This window comes from Dendrobates tinctorius, unplaced genomic scaffold, assembly GCF_039654945.1.
Source record: "Dendrobates tinctorius isolate UK_male_01 unplaced genomic scaffold, ASM3965494v1 ptg000024l, whole genome shotgun sequence".
NCBI lineage: Eukaryota > Metazoa > Chordata > Amphibia > Anura > Dendrobatidae > Dendrobates > Dendrobates tinctorius.
The window spans coordinates 25,779,605-25,797,746 of NW_027361692.1; the positions used below are offsets into that span (position 1 = coordinate 25,779,605).

General features: G+C 48.3%; 1 protein-coding gene across 4 annotated transcripts in view; it reads right to left on the minus strand.

Moving 5' to 3' along the window:
* Window positions 1-18,142, minus strand: part of LOC141084586 (E3 SUMO-protein ligase ZNF451-like) — a 104,553-nt gene that overhangs the window by 70,479 nt on the left and 15,932 nt on the right. For all 4 annotated transcript variants that reach the window (XR_012231044.1, XM_073569418.1, XM_073569417.1 and 1 more), the window contains exons 4-6: window positions 15,566-15,713; window positions 12,074-13,713; window positions 4,452-4,538 (exon numbers count right to left, since the gene is read on the minus strand). Coding sequence is in view for 3 of the 4 variants with exons in the window: in XM_073569418.1 (XP_073425519.1) it covers window positions 4,452-4,538; window positions 12,074-13,713; window positions 15,566-15,713 (1,875 nt within the window). In the remaining variant the exon portion in view is untranslated. The remainder of the gene's footprint in view (window positions 1-4,451; window positions 4,539-12,073; window positions 13,714-15,565; window positions 15,714-18,142) is intronic.

An 18,142-nucleotide genomic window follows, 5' to 3' on the forward strand; every position in this document is an offset into this window, starting at 1 on the left:
TCAGGATTTCCTTAGTATTGCTCAGGTGATAATTGCTTCACCTGTGCAATACAAAGGAAATCCTGAAAACATGACCTGTTGGTAGGACTGGAGTTGGGGAACCCTGATTTAGAGAACACAAAAACGTATACCAAAACCACACACAATAATATTTTCAATATATATATAATATATATTTACACACACACACTGTGTGTGTGTAAAAAAAAAAAAAAAATATATATATATATTATATATATATATATATATATATATATTTTTTTTTTTTTACACACACACACAGTATCCTTCAGGTCTTACCCTGAGGCTGTGGCATCCCCAGGGAAATAGTATCAGCGCTGTGAATGAGCGCTATCTTTGCCCTCGGTGCTATATGGCCCTTTAAGAATTACAAGGGTGTCCGGTAACCTGGTCTGCAAGAAGAAGCGACCGGCGGCGCACTCTGTTAGAGGGCGAGGATGAGGGCGACAGTCTTCTGCTGAAGGACCACAACTCCCAGAGATCCCTGGCTCTACAGCCATTACGCCAGAGCCGGTAACGCAGTCCGGCGAGGTATATGGCCGCCGATATTGGGTGGAACTTCATCAAAGTAGGCAGAAGCCGGGGCCTAAATTTTTGATGCCTGCCCGGGGGGGGGGGGGGGGGGGGGGACATGGATCAAGCGATTCCCGGCGGACGCCGAGGGAGACGCCGACACTCCCGCTCTGCCATGCACCCGTACAGTGTACCAGGGCACTGAGGGAAACGCCAGGCAAGTTGGGTGGTACCTCCGATATGACACGCGGCTGGTGGGCGGAGCAACTGGCCCGCGGCCTAGCAAGGGCTGAAGCCAGGGCCTAAATTAGCGGTGCCCGGTTGGAAAGAATGACCAGGCCCAAGACGTGCTCAGGAGCCCCCCGCCAAGAGTTGTGGAGGAGTGAGAGCAGAGCTGCCGCTCTGCCAGTAGGTCCGTGCTGCGATAGCGACGGTGCAGGAACCCTCAATCCACCATCCCCTTTGAGGGGGAGATGGACCGTCCAGCTCCCTGCAGCACCACTGTTCCATCAGTGGTTGTGCAGAGGGAGCAGCGCAGACGCCATGGGGGGCCTCCGTGTATCTTAAGAGTTCGCTCCCCTAGGATTTCACAGGGCTATGTCCGGCTGTGGAAGACCCTGTGCTGCACGGATTCCATGGCACTTACCGCGGTGCGGCATCCCGGCATGGAGCCACTGCGATGGGACCCTCTGACTGTTCGGACACTTATCCGTGTGGGCCATCTTCAGGAAGGTATGGGGTAAGGGAACGCCTCAATCCACCATCCCTTAGAAGGGAGGTGGAGAGGGACCATCCGCCTCCATGCATCATCTGCTTTTAAAAGTGGTGAAGCAGTGGGGGCTGCACGGACGCCATGTAGAAGCCTCTAAGCACCCTATGGGTTCAATCCCTAAGGGTGGGCAGGGCTGGTTGACCGGCATAGGCCTGGCTGCGGAAGAGGATACATGAAGGCGAAACTCCATGTGCTCAGCAGTAAGTCGGTGCGGGGAGATCGGTGCCCTTCAACAGACCCGTCGCCCTCGAATCAGCTCAGGCATGGCATCCCACGTCGCAGGAGAGGATACGTGGAGGCAACACTTGCACGTGCTCGCCAGTTGTTGGTTTGGGGAAATCAGAACCTTGAAAGGATCCGTTGCCCCTTCATCCGGATTAAAAAATGAAAAAAGTGAAATTCAAAAAATTAAAATAACAAATGGTCTGAAGACCAGACCAGTGTGCCTCCTACAGACACTAAGCAAGAAGTGGTTCACCTGGGGCCAACAGGAAGGTGTAGACTGCGGAGGAGGAGCTAACTTTGTCTCAACTTAGTGTCAGTCTCCTATTGGCCGCAGCATAACACCCATGGTCTGTGTCCCCCAATGAGGCGAAGGAGAAATGTATATTCATTAAATGCACTTAATACTTGTCCAGGGCTCCTTTGGCATCAATTACTGCATTAATGCGGCATGGAGGCGATCAGCCTGTGGTACTGCTGAGGTGCTATGGAGGCCCAGGTTGCTTGGATAGCAGCCTTCAGCTTGTCTGCATTGTTGGGTCTGGCGCCTCACCTTCCTCTTGACAATAACCCATAGATTTTCTATGGGATTAAGGTCAGGCGAATTTGCTGGCCAATCAAGCAGTGTTACTGTTGTTTTTAAGCCAGGTATTGGTACTTTTGGCAGTGTGGACAGGTGCCAAGTCGTGCTGAAGAATGACATTTCCATCTCCAAAAAGCTTGTTGGCAGAAGGAAGCATGAAGTGCTCTAAAATTTCCTGGTAGATGGCTTGAGCCGACTTTGGTCTTCATAAAACAGTGGACCTACACCAGCAGATGATATGGCTCCCCAAACCATCACTAATTGTGCAAACTTCACACTAGACCACAAGCAGCTTGGATTGTCTGTCCCTCCATTCTACCTCCAGACTCTAGGGCCTTGATTTCCAAGGTCTAGTGTGAACTATCCACAGTCAATGATAGTTTTGGGATCCATGTCATCTGCTGGTGAAGGTCCACTGTGTTTTATGAAGACCAAAGTCAGCATAGCCGTCTACCAGGAAATTTTAGAGCATTTCATGCTTCCCTCTGCCAACAAGCTTTTTGGAGATGGAATTGTCATTCTGCAAGTCTTGGCACCTGTCCACACTGGCAAAAGTACCAGTACCTGGTTTAAAAACAACAGTATCACTGTGCTTGATTGGCCAGCAAACTCGCCTGACCTTAACCCCATAGAGAATCTATGGGGTATTGTCAAGAGGAAGATGTGAGACACCTAACCCAACAATACAGATGAGCTGAAGGCTGCTATCAAAGCAACCTGGGCTTCTGTAGCACCTCAGCAGTGCCACAGGCTGATCGCCTCCATACCATACCGCATTCATGCAGTAATTGATGCCAAAGGAGCCCCGACCAAGTATTGAATGCATTTACTGAATATACATTTCAGTAGGCCAACATTTCGGATTTTAAAATCATATTTCAAACTGGTGTTAGGCTAGTTTCACACTAGCGTATGGCTGAGGTGAAGCTCTGCCCCCTGCCGCGCCACCTTGGTTCAGCCCCGCCTCTGTCAGCATGCAGCCTGCGTATCCTAATGTGTTACATTTTGGCATAGTCACCGCATGTCAAAAAGACGCATGTGGCGGCATCCGCATTCATCGGCACGGCCTGCGTACCTAATGCTAAAGATAGGGTACGCAGGCCGCATACCAACGGAGGCGAGGCTGAAAGGAGGAGGTGCGGCAGGGGGCGGAGCTTCATGGAGGAAGCCTGCAGCCCTCCGCACCTCGGCCATACGCTAGTGTTAAACTAGCCTTAAACCAGTTTGAAATATGATTTTAAAATCCGAAATGTTGGCCTACTGAAATGTATATTCAGTAAATGCATTCAATACTAGCCTTATAAAGTATTCTAATTTACTGAGATAATGACTTTTGGGTTTTTATTGGTTTGTGAGCCATAATCATCAACACTGATAGTAATAAACACTTGAAATAGATCTCTGTTTGTAATGACTCTTTATAATATAGGAGTTTCACTTTTTGTATTGAAAGGAAATAAATTAACTTTTTGATGATATCCTAATTTTGTGAGATGCACCTGTAGGTGGATGCTTCTTAATGAATTTCGAGCGTCTGATAAGTGGCGAGCAGGACAGTGAAAGACTGGAGTAAGATGTTTGGGCTAAGGTTATGAATTAGACAAATGGTGGAGTCATGCCTTTGTATCGCCCCAGGTCTTTGACAATGCCAAGTCACATTTTTTTGCAAATCAGCTATGCGCAAAAATGTTGTGACATTTTAAAGCAGTTTACACCACAATTGTTATAACTGCTTTGATTAATCAGAGCCTAGGTATTAGTTTCCCTCTTCTACAACCCATGGAAGGTCTCCTTATCCTATGTGCTAACAGATACTGAGAAGTATGAAATATTCTCTCGTCTTGTGGAGATTGACGCAAGTACTCTGCTTTCTCGCTGTACTTGTAAACAGCGCATGTGATCCAGCCCCCACCCCTGTGCTTTTCTCCCTTTCCACAGGCTTTATGATCAGCCTTCCCTGAAAATTTGGAAGCTGAGCCTTTCTCCTTCCTCTGCTGCTATGTCTAACATTAAAGGTGTCTATACACATTGATTAACTGTTGAGCCTCTGGATCAGGCAATTAAAATCAAACAGCTGGCTCTTTATTTACCTTGCATCTCTCACTCAGGGGACTGCAGTATCTATAAGGTGATGTTCACACCCAGCAGATTTGCTGCACAGACATGTGCAAATGTAAAGTGTATCTGAATGTGGTTTGTAGAAATAACCCCTTTTGTAAGTATGAAGCATTTTTCAGCATCAAATTTGCCAAGTGAACATACCCCAAGCCTTACACAATATTTCACAACATATATGACTGGAAATCATCTAGTCAGTTATAAAAATAAAACATACAATACCTATTTCCATAGGCTGTAGGCTTTCATCGTTTTCCGCTTTGCAATTACTAGTAGTTGAAACAGGTTCTGGTACCAAAGAGGGCGTTCCTGAAAAAGTTTCAAATGCTTAAAAAACAAAATAGAAATATTACAGGAATAAAATTATGTAGTGGTGCTGATGTAAGGCAGACACGTGGGAAATGTTATTAATGCTTTTATGTGCTATGACCATCTGGATTAAAGGGATAATCATACAAAGTTTGAAAACTGCAAATTTTTTTTTTTTTTTTTTTTTTTTTACATTTGTTAAGTTTCTGATATTTTTTTATAAACAAACACAAAAAGGTATCATTATAAATTTCCAATTATCATAAATTATAATGTGTCGCGAAAAAAAAATCTCAAAATCACTAGGATTTGTTGAAGCGTTCCAGAGTTATCACCACATAAAGTGACACTGGTCAGAATTTTAAAAAATTGGCCCCATCACTAAGGAGTTAAATCTCCATAAATGAAAGATTCTCCTGGGTCCCATCTGTGAGAGGGAGAGCGCTCATAGGGACTGTAGTCTTTTACATTAGTCATCCTGCCTTGAAAAAACCTTGGCAGCATGAAAACAACTGTGCCACACAAAGCTGGACAAGGTCAAGAAAAAACAGGATTTTTTGGGTTGCTTACCGTAAAATCTGTTTCTCGGAGCCTTCATTGGGGGACACAGAGACCATGGGTGTATGCTGCTGCCACTAGGAGGCTGACACTATGCACAAAAAAAGGTTAGCTCCTCCTCCGCAGTGTACACCCCACCGACCGGCAGGAAGTTCCTCAGTTAGTGAGAAAGCAGTAGGAGAAGTAACAGAATAGATTGAAAGCAGAACAAACAACTCAACTGTAACAAACCGACAAACATAAGAACAGGAGTTGTAGAACATGGGAGGGTGCTGTGTCCCCCAATGAAGGCTCCGAGAAACAGATTTTACGGTAAGCAACCCAAAAAATCCTGTTTTCTCGTTCGCCTTATTGGGGGACACAGAGACCATGGGACGTCCCAAAGCAGTCCCTGGGGTGGGAAACAAACTTCCATCAGGCCAGTGGACTCGCCACCACAGCCTGCAGAATCCTTCTACATAGGCTGGCGTCCGCCGAAGCGTAGGTGTGGACCCTGTAGAATTTCACAAAGGTGTGAACCGATGACCACGTTGCAGCATTGCAAAGCTGCAGCGCGGAAGCTCTGTGGCGCACCGCCCAGGAGGCACCCACCGCCCGGGTAGAGTGCGCTCTGATCCCTGGAGGGGCCACTCGATGCTTGACCCGGTATGCCTCCAAAATTGCCGATCTGATCCAGCGCGCAATAGTGGCCTTTGAGGCTGGGTGATGAACAGAGAGTCTGACTTCCGCAAGGAAGTCGTCCGGGCTAGATAGACTCTCAATGCCCTGACTAGGTCCAGCTTGTCCAAAGACCGCTCCCGAGGGTGAGCTGGGCTCGGGGAGAAGGATGGCAGAACAATGTCCTCATTGAGGTGAAACGAAGATACCACCTTCGGAAGAAAGGAGGGCGGAGGCCGCAGAACTACCTTGTCCTGATGAAGGACCAAAAAAGGAGAGCGGCAAGAAAGTACCGCTAATTCCGACACGCGCCGGATGGAGGTAATGGCCACCAGAAAGGCCACTTTCCAAGAAAGGAGGGAAAGGGAAACGTCCCTGAGAGGTTCAAAAGGAGGACCCTGCAGAACCTGAAGAACCAAATTAAAATCCCAAGGATCCACGGGAGCTCGGTACGGAGGAACCGTGTGAGCCACACCCTGGAGGAAGGTTTTGACCTGGGGCCGGGAGGCCAGCGTTTTCTGAAATAAAATGGACAGTGCCGAAACTTGACCCTTCAAGGAACTGAGAGCAAGCCCCGCATCCAGCCCTGCCTGAAGAAACGCCAGAATAGAAGGGAGCGAAAAAACCAAGGGCGCGATGTCATTGGCCTCACACCAGGAGAAATAGGCTTTCCAAGTACGGTAATAGATCTTCGAAGAAGGCGGCTTTCTGGCGCGGATCATGGTATGAATTACCCGATCAGAGAATCCTGCCAGTCTCAAAACCTCGGTCTCAACAGCCACGCCGTTAAATTGAGCGACCGAGAATTGGGGTGGCAAATCGGGCCTTGAGACAGCAGATCTGCCCGTCGGGAAGCTTCCAGGGGGCGTCCGCGAGAAGGTTGACAATGTCTGCGAATCAAGACCTTCTGGGCCAATTCGGGGCGATGAGGATGACTGGAATCCCCTCTGCTTTGATTTTCTTCAACAACTTGGGAAGAAGAGGCAGAGGAGGGAACAGGTAGGGGAGCACGAACTGTGACCAAGGGACGGCCAGAGCGTCGGCGCCCACTGCCAGAGGGTCCCGAGACCTGGACACGAATTGTGGTACTTTCCTGTTGAGGCGAGATGCCATGAGGTCTACATCCGGGGTTCCCCACCGACGGCAGAGCAGATGAAACACCTCCGGATGTAGGGACCAATACCCTGCCGCGAGACCCTCGCGGCTGAGGAAATCGGCGGCCCAGTTGTCCACGCCGGGAAAGTGAACCGCGGAAATCGTTGGAACAAAGGTCTCTGCCCATTGAAGAATTCTGGACACTTCCGCCAGGGCTGAGACACTCCGTGTCCCCCCTTGGCGGTTGATATACGCCACCGCTGTGGCATTGTCTGTCTGAATCCTGACAGGCAGGCCCTTGAGGCGCCTTTCCCAGTGGACGAGAGCTAGATGGATCGCCCGTATCTCTAGGACATTGATCTGCAGAGCTGATTCCTGAGTCGACCATCGACCCTGAACAGTGTGATTGCGGAACACTGCACCCCAGCCGATGAGGCTGGCATCCATAGTGACAATCTGCCAGTGAAATGGGAAAAGACCGCCCCAAGAGAATGAGGGGAGACGTCAACCACCAGTTGAGAGACCGCCTGATCCGGCAGGAAAGGCGAACCGGACGATCCAGAGACAGAGCCGACCTGTTCCACCTGGACAAAATGGCCTGCTGGAGTGGCCTGGCGTGAAATTGGGCAAAGGGAACTGCCTCTATCGCCGCCACCATCTTCCCCAGGACCCTCATGGCTGACCTGAGGGATGGAAATCGTGTGATCTGTAATGACCGCACGCCCTGCTGCAGGGAAAGAATCTTGTCTTGTGGGAGAAATACCCTTGACCGACGAGTGTCGAACAGAAGGCCCAGAAACACAAGGCGTTGAGTAGGGACCAGACAGGACTTTTCCCGGTTGACGATCCACCCAAAACTGGACAGGGAGTCTAGAACGATTGCCACACTTAGGCGGGCCTGTTGAAAGGAGGGGGCCTTGATCAGGATATCGTCGAGGTACGGAAAAAGAACGAGACCTCTGATCCTCAACAAGGCCATCAACGCCGCCATAATCTTCGTGAAGACTCTGGGAGCGGTGGCGAGCCCGAAAGGAAGCGCGACGAACTGGTAATGTTCGTGAAGAATCGCAAACCGCAGGAACTTCTGATGTCCGGGAAATATGGGCACATGTAGATAGGCATCTTGGATGTCTATGGAACCCATGAATTCCTGCTCCTCCATGGAAGCAATTACCGAGCGAACTGACTCCATCCGGAAGTGGCGAAGGCGAACTCTCTTGTTGAGTAACTTGAGATCCAAGATGGGTCGAACTGTCCCGTCCTTTTTCGGCACCACAAACAGGTCTGAATAAAACCCTGTGAAGCGTTCCGATTCGGGAACGGGCACAATCACCCCGGGATTGAGAAGAGAGGCGATGGCCGAACCGAACCCCGGGACCAAGGCCGGATCCCTCGGCGGACGGGATTGTAAGAAACGATCCCGTGGAAGAGAAATGAACTCTATTTTGTATCCTGTTGATACAACCTCTCTGACCCAAGCGTCCTCTACTGAGGCGAGCCAGACGTCGCTGAAGAAGAGAAGTCGACCTCCCAATTGGAAGGGACCCAAGGGAGACCGATGGTAGTCATGCGGACGTAGACCGTCCAGATCTAGATCTGGACGGTCTTCCCTGGGAAGAGTGGGACCGCCAGGACGGAGTGGGCCTGAAGGAAACCTTCTTTCTTTCCTGACGTGCCTGTGGCCTTTGCTGGTTGGAAGGGTTTTCCGCCGTATTGAAACGGCGGAAAGTCCGACAGGGACGAAACTGACGCCTTGGAGGAGGTCTGCGAGGCTTGGAGGGGAGAAGAGAACTCGTACCTCCGGTAGCGTCCTTAATAATCTGATCCAATTGTGATCCGAAGAGACGCACTCCCTGAAAAGGCAGATTGGTCAGAGACTTTTTAGAGGACAAGTCCGCCTGCCAGGCCTTGAGCCAAACTGTACGTCGGATTGCCACGATGTTACTTGACGCCTGAACTGCGCAAGATGCGGCATCCAAGGAGGCAGAAAGCAGATAATCCCCCGCATGGGAAATCTGATTGGCGAGATCGGCCAAATGCTCTGGTCGTGCCTTATCCAGAATGCCCTGCCGAAGGTCATCTGCCCAAGTGGATATGGCCTTTGCTGCCCAAGAAGAAACAAAGACTGGACATACCGCTGCTGATGCCGCTTCGAAGGCAGATTTTGCTAGAGATTCTATGATCCTATCATTAGAATCTTTTAGAGACGCCACACCTGACAGCGGAAGGACCGTATTATTAGAAAGTCTGGACACGGGAGGGTCCACCGAGGGAGAAGCGGCCCAGTTGTCCGTGAGCTCTTTAGCAAACGGGTACAGCACGCCGAGACGCTTTCCTCTTTGAAAGCGTCTGGTCGGATCTTCTCTCTCCTTTGTAAAAATCTTTCCAAACTCAGAATGGAAGGGAAACACCCTGGATGGTGTTTCCGCCTGTCTGGACGAAACCTCCTGATCTGAGGATTTCGCAGGGGCGTCAGCGATGTCAAAGGTATGGTGAATCGCGGCAATGAGGTTTTGCACCGTAACCTTCATGTTCGCATCCTGGTCCGAATCCAGCTCTAAGACCCCTTCCGATTCCGAAAGCGCTTTGCCTGACTCGGGGGAGGAGGCCCGAGAGGGAGACTGCTGGGGACTATGGGGTGAGGTAGGACGAGGGGAGGACTCCGCCTGGAGGTCCTGCCTGGGCCTCTTGCGACTGCCGCTGGCTGGCTCAGATGGGACGTCCTGAGACGTGCTGGGTCCCGCCGAAGCTCCCAAGGGCAACTTGTCCAGAACGGCTACTAGGGACTGAGACACCTTGATGAGGTCTGCCACTGACTGTGATTGAGAGGAGGCCCAACCCTGGCATGGGGGGCTCACTCGCCCCTGGGGCTATGGATGGCTCCTGAGCGGCGTCGGGCTGGATGCAGAGCGGGTACGATCAGACTTAGCATTGGACATAGTGAAAAGAGAGGCAGTGCCGGCCGGTAGGGGGACAGAAGGCAGAGAAGGGTGTCAGTCTGCAGGTGCAGAGCTACTCACGGTCCGGTGTCCCCAAGGGCGACGCTCTCTGATCTGGCTGCAGGATGAGGCCAGGCCAATCCGGCTGAAAAAAGGCCCAGCGACCGAAATCCGGCAGGGAATGAGGTCCGGCTGGCAGGCTGAGAAGATGGCGACCACCAGGGAAAGGGCGCGCTGCCAGAGGGAGAAGAAGGGAGGAGCTCGCCGCAGAGATCCCCTTAGCACCGCCCGCTGTCCAATAGCAGGCTGGTGTGAGGCAAGGGGGCTGGGAAGGCCTAGGACGGGCGGGAGAGAAGCCCGCTTAGAAGAAAGGGGCAGGGGGCGTGGCCGCGACGCAGCGGTAGGCCCGAGATGAAGCCGGGGCCTAAATTAATAGCGCCGGCCGCCTGTCAGCAGGGGGTCGGCGCGGAAGATGCGCCGCAACACCGGGCCGCAACCCAGGGCCGCGTCCCTGCTTCCCACAGCCCGACCCCTGTATACCCCTGCCGGGATGAAGAAGAAATGGGGGGGGGGCGCAGAACAAGGCCCGAAAGAAAAGGGGCCTTCATGGATGCGGCGACCGTGGGGAGAAGCGGGCGCGCAGGCCCTACCGTGGTCCCCTGGCGACCGCCTTAGGATGAAAACGCCGGGGGACCGCTAGACCGCATACTCACCCAGGCCGGGGGCCACAATAAAGGTACCTGAGAATCCCACGCTGTCTGTCGTCTTTATGGAATCCACGCCTCGTCCAACCGTCAGGCTCTGGTAGGCGAGATGGTGGGAGGCGGGGGGCAAGGACCGTCCGTATAGCTGGCACGCACCTGTGCGAGGCTCCTGGTCCTGCCGCGGAGACCTATGAGGATACGGGGTGGCAGTACACGCCATACTCATAGTCTCTTTGTGGGAGTACGGATGTGACTGTTCACTCCGTATCCCTCCGAAACCTGTAAAGGAACGACGCACGACGAGGTAGATAAGGGTCTAATAAAAGACCCGTGTCCACCTCCTACTGACACTAAGCTAAACTGAGGAACTTCCTGCCGGTCGGTGGGGTGTACACTGCGGAGGAGGAGCTAACCTTTTTTTGTGCATAGTGTCAGCCTCCTAGTGGCAGCAGCATACACCCATGGTCTCTGTGTCCCCCAATAAGGCGAACGAGAAATGGCTACTTTTCATGTATGCAAAAAGAAGCTACTAACAAAGTAGCAGGCAGAAATCCTCGACTATAATGCCAAAGACAAAATAATGAAGCAACGCCTCGCAGTGGCCAAGATGTACACATACAGGTAGTAGTCAACATATTGAAGAGAACGTGACCGCTGATACATGCTGCCCATGTATCTGCCGCTGGCTGGATGATCTCCGCTAGGCATGTTTGATCCTGAAACGCCGAGGTGTATCAGAGAACAACATGCTTTAAAGGCGCTGGGGACCAAGCCACACGGGTGACTGGTAGGAAAGGCACTTTTCTGTCAACTTCTCTCTGCCCGCTACCCAGGATTGACATCTCTCCCCATACACAGGCAGACTTTTAAAGTAGGCATCTCTCCGAAGCGTCATAGCATCTCATAGTCAAACTAACCTGGCGGCGATCAGAAAGCAAATGTCCGCTACATGCTGCCTGTGGATCGGGCAGCAAGTATCAGCTGCTAGGGTCCCTTTAAATTGCATTATTACGGCTCTTATACGGGAGAGGGAAGGTAATATGGGAACTAGAGCCTCCGACATTAGTCATTCTACCTTTACAGCAAGAAAACAACTGTGCTACACACAGCTGGATAACATGAAGAAAGATCGCATTTCCTCTTTGCACAAGTCAAAAATGGCCAACAAAGTGGTAGGTAGATGTCCCTGACAGCAATGGAAAAGCACAAAAAAAAAAAAAAAAAAAAGCAGCACTATATGGGGGGCTAAAATACACGCACATAACACCTTAAATATGTTAAACTGCATTAATGCTTATATTCTTGTAAATGTAAGACTTCTCAGTGCCATTTCCTGAGATATGAAGACATCATCTGGTGTGCATTCACAAGTACTTTTTTTTAGTATTTTTTTTTTTATCAAATTTAATAAATAAATCAATCAATAAAAAATTTACACTTCAAATTGCTGTTATGGAGCTGGAAAACAAATATACTGCAAGCTATATTAAATCTTTTGAAACAAAAATTGATATATATGATAATTAATTTTTCAACATTCTAAAATATATATATTTATGTGATAAAATGAAACCTAAGATACCTTTTTCTGCAGGGATAAAATCCATAAACTCTGTTCCATTTCCAATGTTTACAGAGGATGACCCTGGCTTATCTTCATGAATCTCTACAAATCTACCAAGCACTTCATAATATAACTTTTTGGTAGGCGCATGCTCCATCTTCAATGACTTCTTAGTAACAGGAGCACTCGCTGTGAAGTTAAACACCTCGTTCTTGGATTCCCGAGGCTTGATACTAATGTGAGGTTTCTCCAGGAAACAGTGCTTTTGATGAAAATGACTTTGGGCACCAACAACATCGGAGAAGAACTTTGGGCAAATGCTGCACTTTATGACAAAATTATTGTCGCTGGATTGTTTCTCTCCTTCACAAAAATGGCTCCTTATGCCTTCAAATGTCTGGTCAGTGGTCGGGCAGGAATTACAGCGGTACCAGAGTTTTCCTTTCTCGAAGAGCTTAGCCAAGCATTGGCGGGAGTCCTCTCTCCTAATTGCTTTATCGATATATTCTGGAAGACAGCCACATGTAAGGCGGTTCTCTACCCCTGCAGGGCTGGAAGATGGAGCTTCAAGACTTTTTAAAGGAGACTGGACCTGATTTGGAACATACCCATAATCCAAGCCATGGAAGGTCTCATAGTGGGTAAGAAAATCACTTTCCTCATCAAAGTAGAGATCTTCGCAGAGGCCACAGAAATACTTGATCTTGACATCTCCATCATGTTGGCCTTGACAGTGGCGGAGTAAGGTTTCGAGCTTATGAAACTTCTTCTTGCAGGTTTCACAGATGTACTTGTGGAATTGGTGTATGGAGAGTGATTTGCAATGTCGCTGAACTGTCTCCTCAGAATCAAACATGTCTTCACATATTTGGCACTGCCACGAGCCTTTAGCACACTGCTGGGGTGGTGCAGCTGGAATTTCTTCTTCCAGTGGCATAGGAGTCATCTGTGGCTTAATAGATGTAGATGGCTGCTCCAAAACATCATCTTCATAATAAAAGGAATGACCTCCATGACAATCGGAAAGGTGAATCATGACGTGTTCCATTCTTACCAGTTCTATGCGACATATTTGGCACCAGAAGCGGAAATTACTCAGATGTGCCCCACCATGGAATCTGCTCATATGAAGGTGAATAATGCCCAAGTCTTCGGCCATCTTACCACACACTAAGCATCTGTGAAAAATTCTGTTGGCCGTCATGATATGCTTTTTAGCGGCTTGCTCAGATGGAAACTGCGCAACACATTCACAGAGCCATGCCTTTACTAGTAGCTCCTGCTCACTCTTCACCCGGCTGGCACCAACTGCGGCAATTTCGCTTTCTTTTTTGAACTTTTCCGACCGGTAAGTTACAATCTCTGGCAAAGTCCTTTTAAGCATGCAGGATTTAAGTCTAGCGTTTGCTGCGGACAAACAGATCTCAGCGGGGGTTTTGGTTCCTTGATTGATATAACAAAAGGCCAGTATAGATTCTTCTATGGAAGTAATACGCCTTATATTATGAGGATTTTTTGCCACATGCTTCGCAATGTGAGTGTCAGTATTTAGAGCTTGCTTACAATATGGACAATAGGCCTTCAGGCGGAATATTGCGGCCACATCTGCTATGCTTTTATCAGAAATGGAGACGGGACCAGATTTTCTGCAACGGGTTCTAAATTGAACAAAATGAATATATATAAAAAAAAACAAAAAAAAACACCACATTATGACAGATTGACAATACACTTTTACAAATGAGGTATACAAAATATTTAGGCATATTAAAAGGGAATGTCCATATTTGATAAAGTGGTCTCCAAAGTGTGTAAAGTACCGTATATAAACTCATCTGCCATGACCCCAGTGTTAGGATTAGAGGGGTGTCATCAAGAAGAGCATGCGCTCAGTGCTTGAAAATGCTTAATGCTGAGCTCAATGCATGAGCTGCTGAGCTCAGTAACTGAATAGGACAGACACTTATTACAGCATTCTTAGGCCTGTTTCACATTTCCGTTTTTTGACGTCAGTCAAAATCCGCAACTTTTAGAAAAAACAGATCCGCCTTTTTTTGGCGGATCCGTTTTTTTTCCCCCATAGTCTTTCATTAGCGGCGGATTTTGACTGATGATCGTCCGTTGAATCCGGTTAGAATTGTAGCGTCTCCCGGGCGGAGGAGACTGACTCAAACGTTTTGTTTTTTTTGAGTGACGGACCGCTATTTTCAATTGCGCATGCCCGGCAGATTTGCTCTGCCAAGCATTTTAACCCTGAAAAGCTTTCTGAAAACGCCGTAAAAATTCATATTCTCTCTCTCGCCTTTTCCAGACCGAGGTTGCTTTAAATTTCAACCACATGCCGGCTGCAGCGGATCCATCCAAAAAACAGATCCAGTGGCATCCGTTTGGCCCAAGACGGAAACAGATCCGTTTAACTGACATGAAAAGACGGAAATGTGAAACAGGCCTTACTGGGATGCTTAGTGTAGGTTTTATAAAATCACTGTTTTATCAGCATATTATCACTGGAGGGCTAGTTGGCCTGCTGCCCCACCAAAGTGATTGGCAGCCTTCTGAACATAGAATGCTGTCAGTGCAGTGTGTGTGGTTACACAGAACTCAGCACTCAAAAAACTGGTAGATCTGCAGCAGATGAATCAATTTTTAACTCACTGCAGATTTGATTAAGAGATCCATCACTGGATGCAGGCTCTCTGTCCCCACAAATGGGGTAGCAGTAATCTACTGATAATTCCCTGAGGCGCATGTACACTGCACACTTACTGGGAACAAGCTTTCCAAAAAACACTTTTACGGATAATTAAGCAGTGTAAAAAGACTGCCGATCACCCAGCAAATGAACAAAACGCTCAGTCGCCAGGTATAATCATCTTTTGGTTTTCTTAAAAGATTATGGCAGCATATTACTCTGGGTAAACAGGACCCAAGCTGCCGAGAACAGACTACGTGCCCTGAACAATCTATTCCTGTTCACCCTGTGCACATATTAAATGCAGTCTGCCTGCGTAAAAATACTAAATGGCAGGCGATTCGATCAGCAAACAAGTAGTTGATCGGCGGTCATTCAGTGCCGGTAGTCGGGTGGTGTGAACCCATCTGTCGTCAGATCTAAAGCTGGGATGGGAACTTTGTTCTCTCCAACACCGATAATCAACCAAATGTTTGGATGGCAGAACAATTATTGGTGTGATGGCAACGTTATGCAAACTGTGGGACTGAAATCAATTTTAGGTCACCCAAATCAGAAAAGTTTCCGTTCAAAGCTTTTATCATCATACATAAGGCTGATCAAGGCCGGGAAACAGGCCGAGCAAGGCCCGGAAGCAGGCCGAGCAAGGCCCGGAAGCAGGCCGAGCAAGGCCCGGAAGCAGGCCGAGCAAGGCCACATCAGCTGACACTACTTTGGCCTCCAGTACAGCACAGATGCCATTGGTTTTTGCATTACAAAATGTACCTAAAAGTTTCAAGACAAATTACATACTAAGGTTCGATAAGTGAGAAACGCACCTAAAATGAGCAGTGAGTTCGGTATACGAGCGCAGCTCCAGACGACAAGATGTACAAACGGTCTGAAAGTGAACATCTTTACATAGGCCAATCAGGACATTTCTTGCATATGCTGGCATAGGTATAGGATATGCAGGGCCCTGCTGGTCTGAAACAAAAGAAACACAGGAAACAATGTAAATGTAAGAAAATATTGGCTTATAGCGCTATAGACCCCAGACATTACAAACAGTGCCATAGATTGGTAATCGAGAAGGGTTATTTTTAACAAAGACATTGGCATTGTTTAAGTCAGTTTGGGGCATTTTATGAAGAAAAAAAAAATAAACACAAAGTGACAACCATCATGTTGCTCTTTTGTGTGTCTTCTTAGGCCTGTTTCACACTTCCGTTTGTGACCATCAGTCAAGATCCGCAGATTTGAAGAAAAAAAAACGGATCCGCCATTTTCTTGGCGGATCCGTTTTTTTCCTCATAGACTTGCATTATCGGCGGATCTTAACGGATGGTCGTCAGTTTGATCCGCTTTTGTACGGATCCGCCAAAAGTTTGGCGTCCGCTCAGCGGCCCGGACGGAGCATGTAACGTTTTTTTTTGCTGTCCGGATCTGCTATTTCCTGATTTAACCCGCATTTCTGTCTGGCTGCTGGATAAAAAAAAACAAAAAACACACACTCTCTCTCTCGTCCCCCAGGCGCGGTTCCTTTAAATTTTTACCTTCGGCGGAACCGTACATCCGCCGATCCGCTAACCCCCGTTTGTCAGTCCGCCTGCGGATCAGTTTTCCGCTATTTCGGCGGATTTTAACTGACAGAAAAAACTGAAGAGTGAAACAGGCCTTAGGCCTCTATCCAGCGACTTTTTTTTGCACTGGCACCACATTGTTCTAGCAGTAACTGGTAAAAAAGCATAACTGGTGCAGTTTTGATATCAGTTAAAGGGTTTTTCCCCAAAAAAGTACACTTTAATCCATAGATCTTGGAATAATAAGTTCTACAAATGGATGTGTTAAAGATAAAATATTCCTGTGCTGAGATAATATTATAAATGTGCCCCTGTGGTAGGATCAGAACTGTTCCCCTGACCGTACTGGGACATGGTCTGATCATACCACATTTTCTGGGCAGGGAGGAAGCAAGAGAGATTATACAGATATTACAGCACGGGATCACTGCTGATTCTTTCTGTGAGGCAAAACATTTTCTGTTTGGTTTTACCTCACAGAAAGCAGGAGCTGTAAAATAAGCAATCGTCTACGTTCTCTATGTACTCACCGCTGATCTCCTAAAAGGAATTCCACAGCTCCATATGCACAGCACATCAACTTTTGAGTAACTGCAACTCCCAGCATGCTGTGACAGCTATGGGCTGTGAGGGCACGCTAGGAGTTGTAGATTAATAACAGCTAGTTACTGAGCTGCTGTAATCTATTTATCTATATCTCAACAAGGTAAGCGATTAATGTGCAGATCTGAAAAACATCAGATAATGAAACAGATTAGGCCTGTTTCACACATCCGTATTTTACCATCAGTCAAAATCCACCGTTTTGCAAAAAAAACGGATCCGTTTTTTTTCCCATTGAGTTGCATTACCGGCGGATCTTGACGGATGGCCATCGGTTGGATCCTTTTTTGGCGGATCCGCCAAAATTTTGGCGTCCGCCGACATGCCTGGACGGACAATGCAACTTTTTTTTCAGGCGGCCGGATCCGCATTTTACATTGCGCATGCCCGGAGGACTTGCCTCGGCCGCAAATTTAACCCTAAACTCTGTTCTGGCGGCGAAAAAATTCTTCTCTCTCTCCTCCCCTGACAGCGGTTCCTTTAAATTTCTTCCTTCACCGGATCCGTCAAAAAAAAAAACGGTCCGGTGGCACATGATGTCCGTACACAGGCGGATCCGTTTTCCGCCATTTTGGCGGATTACAACTGACAGAAAAAACATGTGTGAAACAGGTCTTAATGGTAGCTTACAGCTATAATGCCTAAAGGGGTCCTGTCAGTTCCACTGTAAAGTGTTTATCACCAAAGTATTTGGGACCAAAATTAAATCTGTAAACTACCATTCCCCTTATTAAAGGGGAGCATAACTACTCAGACAGTATCAGAGTGTTAATAACACCCCTCAACTAGTAGCTTCCATGTCCAGGACGAACACCACAATGCCCTGTTAAAGGGGTTGAGCCACCATAAAGAATACATTTAACCAAGCAGAAAATGTCAAAATAAATGCTATTTTTGACTAGAGAATCATTTTAAATAATTGTAAATGACAAAACCAAAGCTTTCATCCTCTGGAGTGTGCCTCCTAGCGTTATTCCATTCCGTCCTGCCAGTGGCTGATCAGCTGGCCGAGCATGCTCAATACCGATCATCATAAGCGTTGCCCAACCTCTCCATCCCCGTGTGCACAGCGTACGGGACGCTCACACAGCTCTGCCAGCATACGCAGGATGCAGAATGCTGAGAAGCACAGAAGCGTGTGCTGCAGTAGCGTAGCTACCGGAGGGGGGCAGTGGCCCCGGGCTCTGAGGGGGCCCAGCCGGGCTACGCTGCTGTAACTACCTGCGGCAG